The sequence below is a fragment of the Hypanus sabinus genome, chromosome 9 (genome assembly GCF_030144855.1).
Source record: "Hypanus sabinus isolate sHypSab1 chromosome 9, sHypSab1.hap1, whole genome shotgun sequence".
Taxonomy (NCBI): domain Eukaryota; kingdom Metazoa; phylum Chordata; class Chondrichthyes; order Myliobatiformes; family Dasyatidae; genus Hypanus; species Hypanus sabinus.
The window spans coordinates 145,313,145-145,333,400 of record NC_082714.1 but is presented as its reverse complement, the minus strand read 5'-3'; the positions used below and the strand labels follow the sequence as shown (position 1 = coordinate 145,333,400).

Here is a 20,256-nt window from a genome sequence, read left to right as displayed (position 1 = left end):
CACAATTAAATCACCTGCCATTTTAATAGAAAGTCTAAACTTGACTTGATTTGCAAAAGATTTGAATAGCAAAGCCTCCAGAGAACAGAATAAACTATGAATCATCCAAATTAGGTTTTTGTCTTAAAATTAGAGGTTCGACTACCTGGTGCTAAGGGAGCTTGATTAACTGAGTTGCTCCATCCATTAAGGCAACAGTTGCATTTAAAGCAACCTAGTTAACAAACAGTTTGAAACTGTAAATGAACTTATAGGCATCCAGGATGGGCGTAGTGTTCAAGAGTTTAAGTCACAAAAGGTATAATTCTGCTTCAGGTGATTTATTTGCATGTACTGATTTAATCTACAAATTCAAATATATTTAAAAGGAAAATATTATATTTAAAAGGGAAATAAAAGGTTAGCATTTATAGCCTTAAGTACAAAATGGACAACAAAATACACAAGGTCATATACAAAATAACAGAGCTACTGCTGAACAATTAATACTCTTTAGAACAAATATGAGGCCTAGTTCTCAAATGAACTTTAGGTATAAAAGTTAACATTATCTCAAAGGGTCATGTAATACATATAAATGTCCATTAACATTACAAATCAAGAGTTACCACTTATAATTGTATTTTCATTACTTTTCCTACAGGTAAAATGTTTTCTACAGAAATAACTAACTTGCCAAAATCCAAATCACCCAAGTCACTTCATTATACCCAGAAGTTGTATCAACATTTTCCTTATAGAATGTCAGTTTAGAACTTTAAAACTTTCCCTTATTAATTTTGACTGTCTAGCTTTTTAATTTTTAGGTTTTTTACCTCAATCTCCTCCATAATGCTCTTCAGATCAGCCTGCTGAGAAAGGTAAGAAGCTGCCAAGAGTGCATGGATAATTCTGTCAAGAGTAAGAACAGAGCTGTTTAATACTAGGGGTGCATATATATACACAAATAAAAAAAAGGCTAATGACAAATTAAAACTGAGTTACATTATAATCAATTTGTACCACCACAAAAATGCAACACTATTTCACTTTGTTTATCTACAATGCACTTTCTCTGTAACAATTTATTCAGCAATGTTATTGTTTTCCCTTGTACTACCTCAATGAGCAAGTGATGAAATGATCTGTACGGATGGGATGCAAAGAGAAGTTTTATGAAATATCTCAGTTCACCATACAATAAACAAATTTTCTGTACTTTAGAAAACTTAAAAAAGATCAGAGAAAACTTCATTTTCCACCATTGTCCTAGTAGTGGTGTACATTCCACAGGTAAAGATCAGGCGGTCTCTGGAGGAGCTCGGCAATGTATGGTTGCAAGAAAAAAGTTGGTGAACCCTTTGCAATTAGCTGATTTTCTGCATTAATTACTCATAAAATGTGGTCTGATCTTCATCTAAGTCACAATAATTGACAAACAAAATCTGCCGAAACTAATAACACACAACCAATTGTACTTCTTCTCGTCAATACTGGTAAAACCATTTAAATATTCACAGACTAGGTTCCCAAAACTATGTGAACCTCCAGGGTAATGCCTTCTACAAAAGCTATTTGAGTCAGGTGTTCCAATTAATGAGATGAGATTGGAGGTGTGGGTTGTAGAAGTGCCAGGCCCTATAAAGAAGGCCCACAAAGTCGGGTTATTGACAGAGCCAGTTATTCTCAGGAAAGATCTGTTTAAGTGCACCATGCCTCGATCAAAACAACTTTCAGAGGTGTCCTGCAAAGATCACTCCAAGAGCACAACCTGCAGTGCTGAAGGAGGTGAACAAGAACCCAAGGGTAACATCAACTGACCTGCATTAATCTCTAAAACTTACTAAAGTCTCTGTTTATGTGTCAACTAAGAAAAACACTAAACAAAAATGGCGTTCATGGAAGGACACCGCAGAGGGAACCACTGCCCTAAAAAAAACAACATTGCTGTACATCTCAAGTTTGCAAATGACCATCTGGTTGTTCTACAATGTTTTGTGGACAGTTGAGATAAAAGTTGAGCTTTTTGGCAGAAATGTTTCCTGCTATGTTTGGAGGAAATAAAGGGCACTGCATACCAAAACCAAAACCTCATTCCAACTGTGAAGCACGGTGGAAGGAACGTCATGGTTTGGGGCTGGTTCGTTGCCTCCTGGCCTGGTGGGCTTGCAATCATCGAGGGAACAATGAATTCAAAATTGTAATAAGGAAAATGTCAGAGTAGCGGTCTGTCACCTGAAGCTTAATAGAAATTAAATGATCTGAAACACAAGAGTAAATCAACAACAATGTTTTACAAAACATGAATTTTCTTTTTAATGGCCAAATCAACACCCAGACTTTAACCCAAATGAGATGCTGTGGCATGGTATGAAGAGGGCTATTCATGCAAGGCATCCCAGAAATACTGATGAACTGGAACAGTTTTATATAGAGGAATGGCCTAAAATTCCTCTACGCCATTGTGCAAGTCTGATTAGCAGTTAAAGGAAATGTTTGGTGGAGATTATTGCTGCTGAAGGAGGTTTTTACCTGTTATTACATACAAGGGTTCACATACCTTTTCCAACCTGAGCTGTGAATGATTAAACAATGTGGTCTATAAAAACATGAAAAGTACAACTATTTGTATGTTATTAGTTTAGGCAGATTGTGTCTATTATTGTGACCATGAAGAACAGACCACATTTTATGAGTAATTAATCCAGAAAACCAGATCATTGCTAAGTGTTCACAAACTTTTTCTTGCAACTGTAATCAGCAGGCATGAAACAGTGCACCCCGATGCCTTCTTTATCACGATAGGTTTCAACCAGGCCAGCTTGAACAACTACCACAGTATATCGTGTACCGACCCAGAGTCAACACTTGACCACTGCTATACCACCATTAAGAGGGCTTACCTTGTCATCCCTTGCCCACACTTCGGAAAGTCTGATCACCTGGCTGATTTCTACTTCAGCAGAGACTAATGACTGCAGCATTAGTCTAGTGGTGAGGACTAAGAAGGTATGGTCAAAGGAGGCAGAAGAGCACTTACAGGACTGCTTTAAGTCGGTGGTCTGGGCAATATTCAGGGATTCATCTTCCGAGTGTGTATGAATACGCCATAGTTGCCACTGACTTCAACAAGACCTGTAAGGATAAATGTGTGCCTTTGAAAAATACTGGACACACCCAAATCAAAACCCATGGGTGAACCAGGAGATTTGTAATCTGCTGAGGGATAAATCTGTGGCATTCAAGACCTGTGATCCAGAATGATACAAAAATTCCAAGAACACTATATTGAAGACCATCTTAAGAGCAAAGAAACAACTTGGTTAAGTCTAGAGATGGAATTGGATACACGTCAGCTCTGGTAGGGTTCGCAGGCCATTACTTCCTACAAAGCAAAACCTAATATCATGAATGGCAGTGACACTTCACTCTCAGATGATCTCCTTGCCTTTTATGCACAATTTGAAAGGAAGATTGAAATTACATCTCTGTGAATCCTTGCAGCACCTAGTGACCCTGTGATCTCTGCCTTGGAGGCCTAAGTAAGAACATTTTTTAAAAGGCTGAACCCCCACAAGGTATCAGGCTCTGATGGTATATCTGGTAGGGCTCTGTAAACACTTACCAACCATTTGGTGGGAGTGTTCACAGACAACTCCAATCTCTCATTGCTGCAGTCAGAGATTTGCGCCTGCTTCATAAGGGTAACAATTATACTATTGCCCAAGAGAAGGGTGAGCTGCCTCAACAACTATCATCCAGTGGCACTCACACCTTCTATGATAATATGCTTTGAGAGGTTGGTCATGGCTAGAATCAACTCCTGCCTACACAAGCACCTGGACCCACTGCAATTTGCCTATCGCTATAATCAGTTGACAGTGAATGTAACCTCACTGGCTCTTCACTCGGCCTTCAATCACCTGGACAATAGCAATACTTACATCACGCTGTTGTTTGACTGCGACTCAGTGTTCAGCACAATCATACCGTCAGTTCTAATCAAGAAGCTCCAAAACCTGGGCCTCTGTAACTGGATCTTTGACCTCCTCATGGGGAGACCACACTCTGGGTTGATCAGAAATAATATCTCCTCCTTGTTGACAATCAACACTGGTGTGCCTCAAGGATGTGTGCTTAGCTCACTGCTCTACTCTCTCTATACCAATGACTGTGTGGCTAGGCACAGCTCAAACACCATCTACAAATTTGCCGACGACACAACTACTATTGATAGAATTACAGTCTGTGACAAGGAGGCATACAGGAATGTGATAGATCAACTGGTTGTGTGGTGTCACAGCAACAACTCAACGTCAGTAAAACCAAGGAATTGATTGTGGACTTCAGGAAGGGCAAGTCAAGGGAACACACACCAGTCCTCATTGAAGGATCAGAAGTGGAATGTGTGCATAGTTTCAAGTTCCTGGATGTTAACACCTCTGAGGATCTATCCTGGGCCCTTCATATTGATGTAATTACAAATAATGCACAACAGCTGCTATATTTCATTAGGAGTTTGAGCAGAATTGGTAGGTCACCAAAGACACTCGCAAATTTCGACAGATGTACTGTGGAGAGCATTCTAACTGGTTACATCACCGTCTGGTATGGAGGGGCTACTGCACAGGATCGAAAAAAACTGCAGGAAGCTGTAAACTCAGCAAGCTCCATCATTTGCAACGGCCTCCCCAGCATCCAGGACGCCTTCAAAGGTGATGCCTTAAAAAGGCACCATCTATCATTAAGGACCCCCATCATCTAGGAAATGGCTCTTCTCATTGCTACCATCAAGGAGGTGGTACAGGAGCCTGAAGGCATACATTCAACACTTCAGGATCCAACACGATCGGATTTCTGAATGGACAATAGAACATAGAAATCTACAGTACATTACAGGCACAAAGATATGCCGACTATGTAACCTACTCTAGAAACTACCTAGAATTTCCCTACCACATAGCCCTCTATTTTTCTAAACTCCATGTACCCATCGTTAGAGTCTCTTAAAAGACCCTATTGTATCTGCCTCCGCCAGTGTCGCTGGCATTGCATTCCACGCACACACCAGTGTGTGTGAAAAACTTTCCTTTGACCTCACCCTCGAACCTACTTCCAAGCACCTTAAAACAATGCCTCTGGCTATTCACACGATCAATGTCTCTTATCATCTTATACACCTCTATCAGGTCACCTCTCATCCTCCGTCCCTCCAAGGAGAAAGGCCCAGTTCCTTCCACCTATTCTCAAAAAGCACACTCTCCAATCCAGGCAATCACCTCTGCACTCTCTTTATAGTATCCACATCCTGCTTGTAGAGAGGTGACCAGAACTGAGCACAGTACTCCAAGTGGGGTCTAACTAAGGTCTCATATAGCTATAACATTACGTTGTGACTCAATCCCACGGTTGATGAAGGCCAACCTGCCATACATCTTTACAGCGCTGTCAACCTGTGCCCCAGCTTTGAGTGTCCTATGGACACAGACCCCAAGATCTCACTGATCCTTCACACTGCCAACAGTCTTACTATTAATATTACATTCGGTCTTCAAACCAGTTCATTCAGTATTTTCTCTCCTCACTTTCTGCACTAGTTATTTATTATTCTATATATACACTTATTGTAATTTATAGTTTTTATTACCATGCACTGCATTTCATATAAGCTGGTGATACTGAATCTGTTTTTGATTTAGTGATCCTGTAATCTTGATGTACTAATAAAGTAAAATTGAAGTAATCACTATCTGAACAAATTTGCACTCTTATTACTGTATATCAAAAGACTGGAAAGCTCCAGAATTTGTACAGTTTATTATGCTACTCAGTGTAATCACAAAATACCATTCTCTCATATTTTGTTATTATTCATTATTATTTAAATAAACCTCCTTTACATAAAACCAGATTATCTGTCTACATTTTAACTATATTCTCAGTGTTTGGAGAATATAGAAGCAGAATAAACAGTATCTGTTGCTTTCATGCCTCAACAGTAAACAGATTCATAACTGTATTGACAGCTCCTGGGGTGCCCAAATGTCTATCTGCATGCACTAAATAAAGTCGGATTATAGGTGATTTAGAAAGCAACAAACATACTTAATTATACACATCTCTTATAGAGCATGAGATAAATGATCATTTCAGTCTGGTTTCAGCTTATAATCACGAAGCCAACTATTTTTGTTGCTTGACGTTGCAATATATAAAAACTGATTTTGAATTATAATGAAATACCTGTATCAAATTATTACAATGACAAGTTAGTGTCCTTATAGGATAAGCTGGCACATGCAGCAAGAGATACTCCCCACTGAATCAAAATTGAGGGAGAAAGGTATTAACGGTATTCTTAAAATTATTAGGCTTAAAATTCATTGCATTATACATAGGGATGGTTGGTAATTAAACTTCTCAGGAAAACTAATTGGCAACTAGAAATCAGGGAAATACCATAGGATCAAGCAGCCTCAATTTTCTTTCCAGATCTGCTGGGATATGTGAGTAGCAATTATGTACAAAGCTTCTTTCAACAACAGTTCCAGATTCTGTACAGTTACACACAGAGCTCTGATGGAGGACTTTGTCAAATGGTGCGAGCTGAATCATCTGCAGCTAAACATCAGTAAGGCAAAGGGGATGGCAATGGACTTTAGGAAGACTAAGCCTGCACTCCCTGATGGTAAGGACCTACAAGTACTGAGGGTGCACCTGGATGATAGACTTGAGTGCAGCACCAACACAGAGGCAGTGTACAAGAAGGGTCAGAGTTCTACTTCCTGAGGAGACCGAGGTCCTTTGGAGTATGCAGGTCTCTCCTTCACATGTTCTACCAGTCTGTAGTCACCAATACAATTTTCTATGTGGTGGTGTGCTAGGGCAATGACATCAGCATGGGTGATGCCAATAGGCTGGCTCTGTTAGTGGAGTCAGATTGGACACACTGGAGGCTCTGGTAGAACAAAGGACCCTACAGAAAATCCTGACAATTCTGGACAATGTTCCTCACCCTCTGCATACCACCTTGGCTGAACAGAGGAGTACTTTCAATAACAGACTAAAACAACTGTGCTGCTCCAAAGAGCACTATATGAGGTCATTCTTACCCTCGGCCATTAGGCTCTATAATGAGTCAACCTATAGCCGGGGAAGTGATAACACCCTCCTGTTAGACTGTTTGAGGTAACTTATTCTTTCTTACTTCTCTTCTAATATTTGTATATCTGTGCACTTGCAATGCTACTGTGACACTGTAATTTCCTTTGGGATCAATAAAGCATCTATCTCTCTCTAGAATATGGAAAACACAAGGATACAGGCAGTAGGAGAAAAACTTCTGAACACAATAACGTGCAGGGCCTGTGATACTGAACACAATGCCTTGGTTTCTGCATACAACAACATTTTGCAGCATTGAAATAACCAAAATAACAAAAATCCTCAATGGCCGACTGTGCATGAAATGTTTAACGTACTTTTCCAAGCACAAAAGAACTTTCTAAGTAATAGATCTTTGGCACATATAGTAACTATGGAGAAAGAAGATTAGTAACTGGAGGACACAAATGTAATTGAGAAAAGAACTGGATGAAATTTGAACAGATACATTGTCACGAACTGATCATCCAAAATAAATGTGAAAGCAGATTCTGCAACCAACTTCAAAAAGAAAAGTGGATATTGTGCTTATCGATTGGATAAATATCTGAAAAGTAATAAGCAAAGGTGGAAGTAATTACAGTTTGTTCTTGAAGATCCTGCATTAATATACTGGGCCAAATAGCCTCCTTCAGTGCCACATTATCTGCTAAAATAATGAAAGCAATTTTTGCAAATACAGAAATGTAGCATTTGTGCATGGTAGGTTGTGCATGGTAACCAATCTTATGGATCTTTGAGGAGTTTTTCAGTGAAGTTGATGAAGGAAAGGCAGTGGATGTTGTCTATATGGACGTCAGCCTTTGACGAAGTCCCACATGAGATGCTGGTCCAGGAGGTTCAGTCGCTTGGCATTTATAGGTTTCAACATTAGCTTAGTGGGAGAAGCCAGAGAGTGGTAATTGTTGGTCATTTCTCTGACTGTAGGTCTAAGACAACTGGTGTGCCAAGGGGTTGGTGCTGGGCCTATTGTTTATCATCTATATTGCTGATTTAGGTCATGGGTAAACTAGATCAGCAAATTTGTGGATGACACCAAGATTGGGGGCATAGTGGACAGCGAGGAAGGCCATCCAAGATTGCATTGGTATCTGCAACAGCTGGAGAAATGACAGATGGAATTTAATGCAAATGTGAGGTGGACAAACCTGGGCAGGACCTTCACAGTGAATGGTAGGGCACTGAGGAGAGTGGTAGAACAGAGGGACCTTGGAATACAGGACCATAATTACTTTGAAAATGGTGTCACAAGTAAGTAGGTTCATAAAAAGCTTTTGGCACATTGGCCTTCATAAATCAGAGTATTGTGTACAGCAGTTGGGAAGTTATTTAAAAGTTGTACAAGATATTGTCGAGGCCAAATTTGAAATATTACATGTAGTATTGCATCAAGTCAGATACCTACAGGAAAGATTGACAGAACCTGGAGAAAATTAACAAGGATGTTATCAGGACTTGAGGGCATATGTTATAGAGGAAGGTTGAATAGGTTATGACTTTATTCCTTGGAGGATAGGAGAATGACGGGAGACTTGATAGTGGTATACAAAATTATTAAGGATATAGATAGGGTAAATGCACACAGGCTTTTTCCATTGAGGTTCAGCGAGGCCAGAACTAGAGATCATATGTTAAGGGTGAAAGGTGAAATATTCGAGGGGAACTGAGGGTAAACTTCTTCATTCAGAGGATAACATGAGCGTGGAATAAGCTGCCAGTGGAAATGCTGGATGTGGTTTTGATTGGAGGGCAGGTCAGTGGGACTAAGCAGAATAAGAGTTTGGCATGAGCTAGACAGGCTGTAGTGCTCTATGACTAAGCAACTTCTTTGCAGGATAGTTGGGCACATACACATTCTTAAACACACAAGAGTTGAAGTAATTATCTACAAATATAAATTACTGGTTTTGAATAACAGCAATACAAAAGTATACATACCCCAACGAGGCATCATCTTTAGATATGTGAGCTGCAAGGGCTTTGAGAACCTCTTGAGATGCCAGAGGAAGGCCAAGGTTACTCAAAGCTCCCACTGCATGATAAATCTGGGTAATTGAAGAATCATCACTCACGGTTGCTAACAAAAAATCTCTGGTTTCATTGCTGACTGTAATCTGTGAATGAATTTTAAGGAAGAATTTAGTATGCAGCAGTCCTCCCACTTCAGTCAGATATTCAAGGTATCTACTTCCACATTTCAGGCTAGTGAGGACTATATCTTCTCTAGCTTTCAACAGAACGAAGGAAAACACAGAATGAAGAGATTTTATTCTGAAGTTGGTAGTTGTCCTTCAGCATAAAATTAATAACAAAAAACATCACAAATTCATGGATATGCTTTTCACCATCACCAGGTGGTCAGTGACTTGCTGATGGTAATCTCTGCTGTAATGATTCTTCATGATGAGAAGATCAATAGACTCATAACGCAAAATCTGGCAGCACCGTAATATTCCTTTTATATGGAATACTAGCACTCAATTCTATTCCTTTTCTTGATACAACTTGTAAAACTAACTTTAAGGACCCCCATCACCCCGCACATGCCTCTCTTTGTGACCGCCAGTGAGGAGATACTGGAGCCTGAAGGCACACGCTCAATGATTCAGGAACAGCTTCTTCCACTCTGCTATCAGATTTCTGAATGGACATTGAACCCGTGAACATCACCTCACTACTTTTTCCTTCCTCTTTTTGTACTACCTATTTAATTTAACCCTTTTTTATGTACCTTACTGTAATTTACAATAATAATAATGCTTTTATTATGTATTGCAAAGTAATGTTCCCATGTAACAACAAATTTCATGACATATGCCAGTGATATTAAACCTAATTCTGATCACTCTTACAATTTGCTGGCAACCCTATTACAAAGTATCAGTGAAATTGTATATATAATTTAATAACATTAGTTTCCCTGTACTACTGCTACAAACTTCCTTACAATATTAGAATCATCCTTGCTTTGTTACAGGAAAATACATGGTGGAACAAATCTCTGTAGTCTTTTAAGTAACTATCTAAAGCTTAAAAATATTTCCTATATTTTTTATATTAACACAGATGACAAATTACACATTACTTACCTCACAATTGCGTAGAGCTTGACTTGCTTCAGCAGCATAAAAAAGGGAATCAACACTTCCAAAGTCCACTTGTGATTTTAAAAAGTTACACGCTGCCTAAATGAAAATATTCAAGAAAATAAAACTCATTACCAAACATCATATTCCCCTTTCTCACTACATTCACGTTCAACAGCAAGCACAAATCCAATTTTATGTACTTTGACAATTCAATTGCTGATTTAGATCCTTAAATGTTGTGGGAATTTCTGCCTCTAACATCCTTTCAGGAGTGGTTAGAGGCAGAAATTCCAATCATTTCTGGCTGAAAATAATTATTTCTCAGATCCCCTCAACATTTCTTCCCTGACCTTATCTAGTTGTACACACCTATTCTGAGAGCAAAAACACTTCTTACCATCTATACCACCAATACATTTTATGCCTTAATCAGGTTCCCCATCCTGAAAAAAAAAAGCTTGTCCAGTTTTTTTCTTTTTAAATGAAAATGGTCCATTCAAGGCAACAACTGTCCTCTGTCATCTTTTCAGTGTAATCGCATTCTTTCTATTGTGTGGGACCAGTACTCCAGCCGTGGCCCAACTACCAGTTTTTTAAAAATACATTGTTATAATGTAACTTCACAATACTTATATTCTATGTCCATCTAATAGTGCTATGTTCAGGGATCTTTAGACTTGTTTCTCACTACTGCCTAGGATCTGATCAATCACTGTAGAGGTCCGGGCCTTGTTAGCTGTCCCAAAGTGCATCACTTATCAGGATTAAATTCCACCCAGCATTTCTTGGACCATATTTCCAATTGATTAACATGATCCTACAGCATGAGACTAGCTCTTCATTATTAATAGTGATAGCTATTGAGCATCAATACAAATGCATAAGTAGTACAAATGCATTATGATGCTATGGGACTTGAAAATAATATTTGATTAAGTATGCTGATCCATGGAGTAATTTGCAGTCTGACTATCTGAGAAGAGGATTAATTCACACATACCCTTGGGAGCAAAAAAAAAAGTCATCTTTACATTTCTCTCTTTTAAGAAATAATTGGGGAGGCATTGTGGATCTTTTTGACCCAGGGGAGATGTATGCTAAATATCAGAACTTGTATGAGATGAAAAAACATGATATGCATTCATGAAAGTTTATTGGATTGACATAATCTTTGTGCTACAACTTACCTGTTCATCTGCTACCTCTTTTCCCAGCTTTTGCAAGCCTACTATGGTGTAATAGGCATTCTCCAAATTTATAAAAGGCTGTTCTAAAGTTTGTGCTAATCTTTCAATATCAGAATCAGACAAATAGTGCTTCAGAGTGACAGCGTGAGTACCAGTCAGCAAAGCCACGATGAACAGAATGAACAGAATCCCTGAACCTGAAAGACAAAAAAAAATGCAACTGGATCAAACATACAGGCACTAAATTCACAAAATATTCTTTTCTGCAATTTTCCTGGGAAGCACTTAACTCTGGTATGTACAATGATCTGTTTCTTATAGACGAGCAAAAATTTTAATGACATGGCTGGGGATTGCTGCATTGCTTTTCCCACAATTGAGTGCAGAATTAGTCAGAGAAGATACAGTGCAGTGGTGGAGGGGTATCTGTGATCAGTGCTAGGATCTCTCAGTTGGTTGAAAATGTAGTAGGTTTGATTAAAGTTTGCAGATGACACAAAATATGGAATTGTGGAATCATGAGGAAGATTGTCACAGCACGACATGGATTAGCTGAAAAGTTGAAATGGCAAATACAGTTTAAATTGCACAAGTGCAAGGTGATAAGATTTTGGAAGGTCAAAATGCAAGATGAAGTAAATGGCAGGGCCATTAAGACTATTGATATATAGAGAGAACTTGGGATGCAAGTCCACAGCTAGCTGAAAGTGTCAGCACAGCTGGATAGGGTGGTGAAGAAAGCAAACAGCATACTTGCCTTCATCAGTGAGAACAGTGACTGTAGAAGTTGGGAAGTCATGTTGCAGTAGTATACAGCCATGATTACTCCACGTTGACTACTTTGTAGTTTGGCTGCACATTACATAAACGTGTGGAAGATTTGGAGAGGGTACAACAGCAGCTCACCAAGATTTTGAAATGCATTAGCTGTATCTCAGAGGATCTAACTGATCCCAACATATCAGTTAGATATAGTTAGAAGGCAATATAGTGGCTGTATTTCATTAAGAGTTTGAAAAGATTTCATTTGTCAACTAGAATACTTGAAACTTCTATAGATGTACCATGGAGAGCATTCTGACAAGCTGCATCACGGGCAGAGGCTGCAGAGATCCAAAAGAAGCTACAGAAAGTCGTAAAATCAGTCAGTTCCATCATGGGTATTAGTGTCTGTAGTACCCAAGACATCTTCAAGAAGCAGAGCCTCAGAAAGGCGAGGGCCATTATTAAGGACTCCCATCACCCAGGGCATGCCCTCTTCTCACTGCAATTGTCAGGAAGGAGGTACAGTAGCATGAAATCACACTCAATGATTCAGGAACAGCTTCTTCTTTCCTAAATGGACACTGAACCCGTGAACACTACGTCACTTTTTAAAACTATATATTATTTCTGATTTTGCATGATTTTTAATTTATTCAGTGTGCATATATATATATTTACTGTAATTTATTTATTTTCTTTCTATATTATCATGTATTGCATTGAACTACTGCTGAGAAGTTAACAAATTTCACAACTCATGCCGGTGATAATAAACCTGATTCTGATACAGAGAAGTTGGACAAATTTGGATAGTTTTCAGTGGAGTGTTGGGAGGATAAGAGGTGACCTGATAGTAGGTTATAAAATTAGAGTTAGGGGAGATTGCCAGTTATTCCCCACCCCCAAAAGTGGAAGCGTTAAACATAGAGAACACAAGTTTGTGAGAGGAAGACTTTTAAAGAATATGTTCAAGGCAAGTTCTTTTTGTTAAGCTGAAAGTGGTAGGTACCTTGACCAGAGATATGATAGAAATGTTTAAAGGACATTTAGAAAGGCACATAAACAGGCAGGGATTAGAGGGGATTTAAAACATGTACAACCAGGTGGGATTAGTTAGATTGGGATCATTATTGGTACATACATAATGGGCTGAAGGGCTTGTTTCTATGCTATTCTATAATTGATGGATATACAATAAAGATAAATATATACTTACCACAATATTATTAAAGACTTTATTACCAGTTTACAACAGGCAAAACTGAACAGAACAAATGCTTACTGACATGGCCATCAATTCTGCAATTTTGTGATCAAAAGCCTGATTATATTTTTGTACTATTAACTAATGGAACATCACAAAAATCTCAAGAAAAAAAAAGTATATGGATCTGACAGCTCAGATAACATGGAGATAAAATGGTTGCTTTAAGAGAGTTCATGCTTTTTCATCCAAGCCTGTGAACGCTGAATGATGGAAATGACAATTATATGAATTGAAAACCATATATAAAAGCACTGGATTTACACTGAAGTTGTGGAGAATTATTTACAAATTATTCAAATCATGAATGAATGTATTTATTGCCCACTAACGATGGGACTACACCTATAGCTGATAATAGAGTGTTTTAAATATTTTAGCTATCGGCAGGATTGAGAAATGTGTATGTTCAAAGTCATTTAATATTTAATCAGCTTTACATTATGAAAGAATGTGACTGATTATCAAGTTTTTATCTAGAGCAAGGTCATTTTAAACAGTTATTGTTGAACTCAGTCAATATGCCACAATAGCCAACTGAGCTAATGCTAATCAACTGTTTTCGCACCGAGTAAAAAGAAAATGCAGCTAAAACCATTCTGATAGCTGATGGAAAGAAAGCTAATTGAAATACTGCATAGATTTTGAAAACATGTCTTGGGAATTTTTAGATCAAGATAGGTAGGGCTTTGGTTACACATTCTATTTAAGAGAGAATTCAAAAAGTGCAGCAGTTCCCCAGTTCTTTACTGAGTTAGTCATAAAACACTACAAGACAGAAGCAGGCCATTCAGCCATCTAATCCAATCTAACCTACAATATTAATCTGCCCAGCCTGCACCTGGACCATAGTCCTCCGTAACCCTCCCATCCATGTACCATTCCAAATTTCTCTTATGTATTGAAATCAACCCCACATCCTCCACTTGTGCTGGCAACTTGTTCCACTCTTACCACCCTCTGAGCTAATACAGTATGTCCAAAAGTTTTATTTAAGAACCTATCTGCCTGTGACACCACTTTCAAAGAATTATGGATCTGTATTCCCAGATGCCCATGTTCTACTGCACTCCTCAGTGCCCTACCACCCACTTTGTAAGATGTACCTTGGTTCTTCCTCCCAAAGTGCAATGCCTCACATTTGTCTGTATTAAATTCCATCAGCCATTTTTCAGCCCAGCTAGTCCAGATTCTGCTGCAAGCTTTCATAGTCTTCCTCGCTATCTACTACATTCTCAATCTTGGTGTCATCTGCAAATTTGCTGATCCAGTCGACATTATCATCCAGATCAATGACCAACAACAACAATGGACCTGGCACCGATCCCTGTGGCATTCCACTAATCAGTCGCCACCAGTTAGAGAGGCAACCATCTACAACCACTCTCACAAAGCCAATGACTAATACAATTTTATAATATAATCCTATTAATGCGTTCATAGTCCTCAGTTCTACCAATAAAGCATCAGTAGACAAGCTCTCCATGACTGAGCACTGCCAGGACATTTTCCCCGACTAGTAATGCCACACATCCCCCTTTAATCCCTCCTGCTTTATCACATCTAAAACATCGGAACCCTGGAATACTCAGCTGCCAGTCTTGCCCCAAAATAATTGGATACAACATGCTGTCCTTTAACATCTAACTCCCTGAACTCACTTTGTAAGACCTCGTCACCCATCCTACCCATGTCATTAGTACCAACTTGGACCAACTCCTCTGGCTGTTCACCCTCCCATTTAAGAAAGCTGTGGACTCAGTCCAAGTTATCCCTGACCCTGGCACCCAGGAGGCAACAAACCATCCAGGAATCTCGTTCTTGTCTACAGAATCTTCTTTCTGTTCCTTAACCAATGAACCTCCCCATCTCTACAGCTCAACTCATCTCCCCCCTCCCTTCTGAGCCAAAGAGCCATACTCAGTGCCAGAGACCTAACCACTTTTGCTCTCCTCTGCTAGGCCAGTCTACCCAACAGTATCCATATTAGTATACTTGTTGGTTGATACTTTGCACTGGATGCCGATCCTCTTTTCCCCTCCTGACGGTCACCCAGTTACCTGTGTACTGCATCTTGAGTGTAACCAGCTCCTTGCATGTCCTGCCTATCAATCCCTCAGCCTTCTGAATGATCCGAAGTTCATCCAGTTCCAACTCCTTAAAATGGCCTGTTAGAAGCTACAACAGGATGCACTTCTTGCAGATGTAATCATCAGGGGCACTGAAGACTTCCCTGCCTTCGCACATACCATAAGAGGTGCATTCCAGTGTCCTGTCTGGCATGCCCACTGCTCTCAATGTGCAATGAGGAAGAAAGAAAATTACAAAATAAATAAATGACCTACAGCCTTCACCTCTCCTTTCCTAAGCCTGGATAAACCAAACCCCATCTCCCCACTCCTACACTTGCCAGGTGCCTACTTATGTGCAATCAACATCTCGCCAGGAACTGTGGCTCACAAAAAGATGCCGACTGCCCACTCAATTCTTTTAAACTCTCTTTCCCGCTTATCAATCCAGTGTCTCCTTGGGACTGTGGCACACAAAATGTGCTGACTATCCCCACTTGCTTCTTTTAAATTCTCTCTCCCTCTGTGATCTCCTCAGGATTGTGGCTCACAATATTTGTTATTAAACTAGACAATATGCTTGGAGATCAAATTCCTTACAAATCACTAAAGCCAATACTTCTGCAACTCGAACAAAAAGAGGCAACACTTAGAGTTGGCAAATAATGGCTAGAACTTATGATTTAAGATACAAGCTTTATTGAAAAATAAACGAACTGTTAATGCTGGAAGTGCTTAACAGAATAGAACCAATTCTCCACTATTCAAAGTGTCTATCTAGGGTTAGAGGTCTAATGAAGGATTCTGAACCAAAATGTTTACTGTTTCTCTTTTCATAAATGCCACATGACTTAAGTGTATTGAGCTGCTTTCATCTTGTCCTCGACTATTGTTAATCATAGAAGACTATATTAATAGTAGGACATAGAACATGGTTTTATAACCATTGCCAATGTGGTGCATAAATACTATCTTGCTGGCTAGTTTGAATGGTCTATTTTGCGTTGTAATTTACAAAGAAACCCTTCGTTTATGGAAATTAGAAAACCAACCAATATGGCTGTTAAAAGCTCAAATAGAGCTTTATGTCAATTAATCACAAGATTATCCAAAAATAATCCATTAACATATTTGAATGTTTCTTGTTGCAACGCCACTGAATCCATTTTGACAGACAGGCATTTCTTACTTTTAAGAATACATAAGCCAACCGTAAAGATTAAAATGAATCTGCTCTCCAAACTTCTCTGCTAGTAAATTCTATTTAATCTATAGATAAAATATAAACCTTTATAGTTCCAGACACAATCTTGGACAGTTAAGGTCCAGACACGGCATAGTTACTGACAGTATGCTAGTAAGTTTCCATATTTTATATAATCATACAATTAATATTACATCACCCAACCATTACTGCTTCTGTCATCTGGGCAAAATTGATGAGATTTCCTCACAGTTGTACAATGTTCAATTCTATTCACACCTCCTCAAATACTAAAGTAGGTTGACACTCCAATACAGGTCATTTTTTTGAAAATTACTTATTTATCCCTGCAGATGGAATTGAAATAATTTTGTCACACTTTAAAGAAAGAGTTCTTGTATTTAAGTGATATTCCGCCATCAAATTAACACCTTGTTCAAACTAACTTGTCTTTTACCTTATGACAAATTAAAAGGCATTAATAGCATTTTAAGGAGTGCAAAATAATTATGCATCAATGTACTCTGCAAAGTTTAATCTTCCGTAAAGTACTGATGCAAAATAACCATAACATTTATTTATTTAAAGATACAGCATAGAACAGGTCCTTTTGATCCAACTAGCTGCACTGCTCAGCACTTCTCAACCCCTTGACATTTCCTTCTCACCTAAATTTACCCATCACCTTCCATTCCCGTCCCCCACCTTTTTATTCTGGCATTTCCCCCCTTCCTTCTCAGTCTTGAAGAAGGGTCCTGGCCCAAAATCTTTGCTACCTATTCATTTCCATAGATGCTGCCTGACCTGCTGAGCTCCTCCAGAATTCTCCGTGTGCTGCCTTCGACTTGCAGCATCCGCAGACATTCTTGTGTTTATGCCCAGCAAGCCACCTATTTAACCATAGCCTATCACTGATCAATTGACCTATAACCCATACATCTTTGGACTGTGGGAGGAAACTCACAGAAGAAAGGACAAAATTTCTTAGAGGATGCTGGAATTGAACTCCGACACCCCGAGCTATAATAGCAGCACACTAACTGTTGTGCTAGAAAATTCATCGGCAACAATCTGCCACAACAAAATGATTCGCATTCTTACTGCATCATTAACAAAACATTGTAACTTCCTACAAAGTGCTAGAAGCTGGCAATCAAAGACCAAGCACAAAGGGAGTGATCCTACAAAATCCTGAAAGGAACACACTGTGAGCCCACTAGTGAAATCATACAGAGTGGGCAGAAATTGCAAAGGATGATCTGTTGAATGCAGAGGTTAGTGGGAAGTATGCTACGCAAAGTCTCTTCTTGCTCTGAGAGGAAGAGGTGGGGGATGGGGAATGAGACAGATTCAGGAAGTAAATGAGATGTAGTTAAGCTGCTCAGCACGTCAAGTGTTACAAGCATTTTGCGTCCTGGAAGTAATTTAGGTTTTTTTGCACTACTACAAGTGACAATCAAATTTAAGGCAAATTAAGGCAAATGACAAAAGACAACCGAACGTGCATGTAATTTAATAGAATTTGAAGTAATCTGGGGAAGTAGAAGGTCTTAGGGTGGTAGCTCCAGAGTACCAGAACTGTTAAAGATGTCTCAATGACTTTGACGTGTGGAATAGGTCAAAGATTGGGTCACATTAGATTAGAATTTGAAAAGCATAAAATGTGCAAGGTTAGAAAAAATTGCAGAAGCCTCAGAAATATAGCCAGTACTTACATGATTTAGATTTTCATAACAGATAATTTCAGGGGTGAGGCAGGACTGACATGTACAAGTGAATGAATACTTCTGCGAGGAGCAGTTTTATGGGTTGTAAACCTGAGCTTTTGTACTGGATTAGGGAGACTCTGAGGGGTAGCATCTCTGATGAAGGTGCTTGTGTCCAATCTGGGGCAGCTCACTCACCTTTTGTGTCCCACCAGAAACTCACTCTCACCTGTGGCTCCAAGTAGCTGTTTGCATGTGACAGCAGTCACACCCCAATGTACAGCTTCAACAGGCAGGCCTCATCCTGAGACAGGGACACACCTATCCTAGCATGCAAAGTTAGCTTTAGCATAATGGGCAGATGAGATCAATGGTGAGATCTAACAGCCAGGAAGGCAGTTCTGCAAGACTTTGTGGAGAGCGAAGGGCATGACAAGGTACAGAAGTAGTCATGGTTATCTACTACAACCAAGGAAGATCCCAGTTTGTGATGACTATTCATAACACCAACATCCAAAGTTGAGAGAATGGAACTGCCCCATTGCCATGGCTTTTCCACTTTATAAATTCTCCTACATGGATCTCCTGTCGTTATGGATATGATAAACAAATAACAAGGAGATTACAGGCTCAATTCAGAACCCAACTAGAGCCATAAATCACTAGGAAGTAGAAATGCTTACTGAAATCCCGACCAAGAAATCATTGTGTACATCTGACAGCAAAGGAGCAGATGAATTGGGGCAGTTAGAGAGAAAAAACCCAATACTATAGCATGTGACTTTATACACCCAAATGTCAGATGAATGACCGGAGGAGTATCATCCCTATTTGTTGTGTATGCCTTATTTATTAATTGCCTGGTTGTGATCTCGAACAGGAGTTGATAAAGTGAACTGCAATTTTCTTAAATCCAACAGATACAGAGTCGGAAAGCAAAACACTAGAAATGTTCACTAAGGAATGATGGACTAGATAACATTTAAAATACCAAACTCAAACAGATCAAAGAGCACGGCTGAACACCACCAGCCTGGCTCCATGCGCTAACACTCCCCACGACCCCCATTCCCGACACACCCCTCTCCTCCCTCATGACCCCTGCTCCCCAGATCTACCCCTCTCCTTCCCCCCAGATCCACCCTTCCCCACTTTCCCTTCCAACCGCGGACGTATGAAGCCGATGAATGGAAGGGGCGTGCGACGCCACGTCCGCACGGAATCCCCGCGCTTCGGCTCTCTCGGTCGATCGATGAGGTACGAGGAGCCACTGGTGTGTTGGGGGACGACGACCTGAAGCCGGCAAGGTCGGCGTGTCTCCCAAACGCGCTCGACTCCCGCTTCTATTACCTGCAGCTTCTGCCATTGTCACCGCGTCACCCGGCCGGAGAGGGGGGGGGGTCAAACCGGACCCGTTTCCCCTTCCGGGTTAGCCGGCTCGGAACTCCGCAATGAGGGAAAATTAGATAAAATATCAGACAAACCCTCGGCACTGTAGCTGGATGACAGAAAGTTGCTCATTTTTATTGAACTACATGCTCTTGATTTGTAAAAATGAGGCGCTGATCACTTTTAATGAAGAGTCGACGATCCTAAGTGCATCCCCGCCCCTTTCCTCCCAAATGGCTGTTTGGTGGCATAACTTTGATTAATATCATTAAGTTTAATTGTTTTAACTATAAATCAGGATTTCAATAATGTGATTAACACAAATGTTAATTTTGAAATCCCCTGAAGGGAATTGCGATATTGGGCGGGACCTGTAGATGTGTTTTAAGGGCATTGGCTGTTTCGACACGTCAATCATACCACGGCGGCTGTGCTTTTTC

The 20,256-nt window shown here is 39.7% G+C and overlaps 1 protein-coding gene across 2 annotated transcripts in view; it reads right to left on the bottom strand.

The window, feature by feature from the left end:
- Nucleotides 1-19,890, bottom strand: part of rpn2 (ribophorin II) — a 63,765-nt gene extending 43,875 nt beyond the window's left edge. For both annotated transcript variants that reach the window (XM_059980743.1, XM_059980744.1), the window contains exons 1-5: nucleotides 19,778-19,890; nucleotides 11,420-11,616; nucleotides 10,233-10,328; nucleotides 9,082-9,257; nucleotides 816-891 (exon numbers count right to left, since the gene is read on the bottom strand). In XM_059980743.1, coding sequence (XP_059836726.1) covers nucleotides 816-891; nucleotides 9,082-9,257; nucleotides 10,233-10,328; nucleotides 11,420-11,616; nucleotides 19,778-19,793 — 561 coding nt within the window. In that variant the 5' untranslated portion in view covers nucleotides 19,794-19,890. The remainder of the gene's footprint in view (nucleotides 1-815; nucleotides 892-9,081; nucleotides 9,258-10,232; nucleotides 10,329-11,419; nucleotides 11,617-19,777) is intronic.
- Nucleotides 19,891-20,256: the final 366 nt, after the last annotated feature.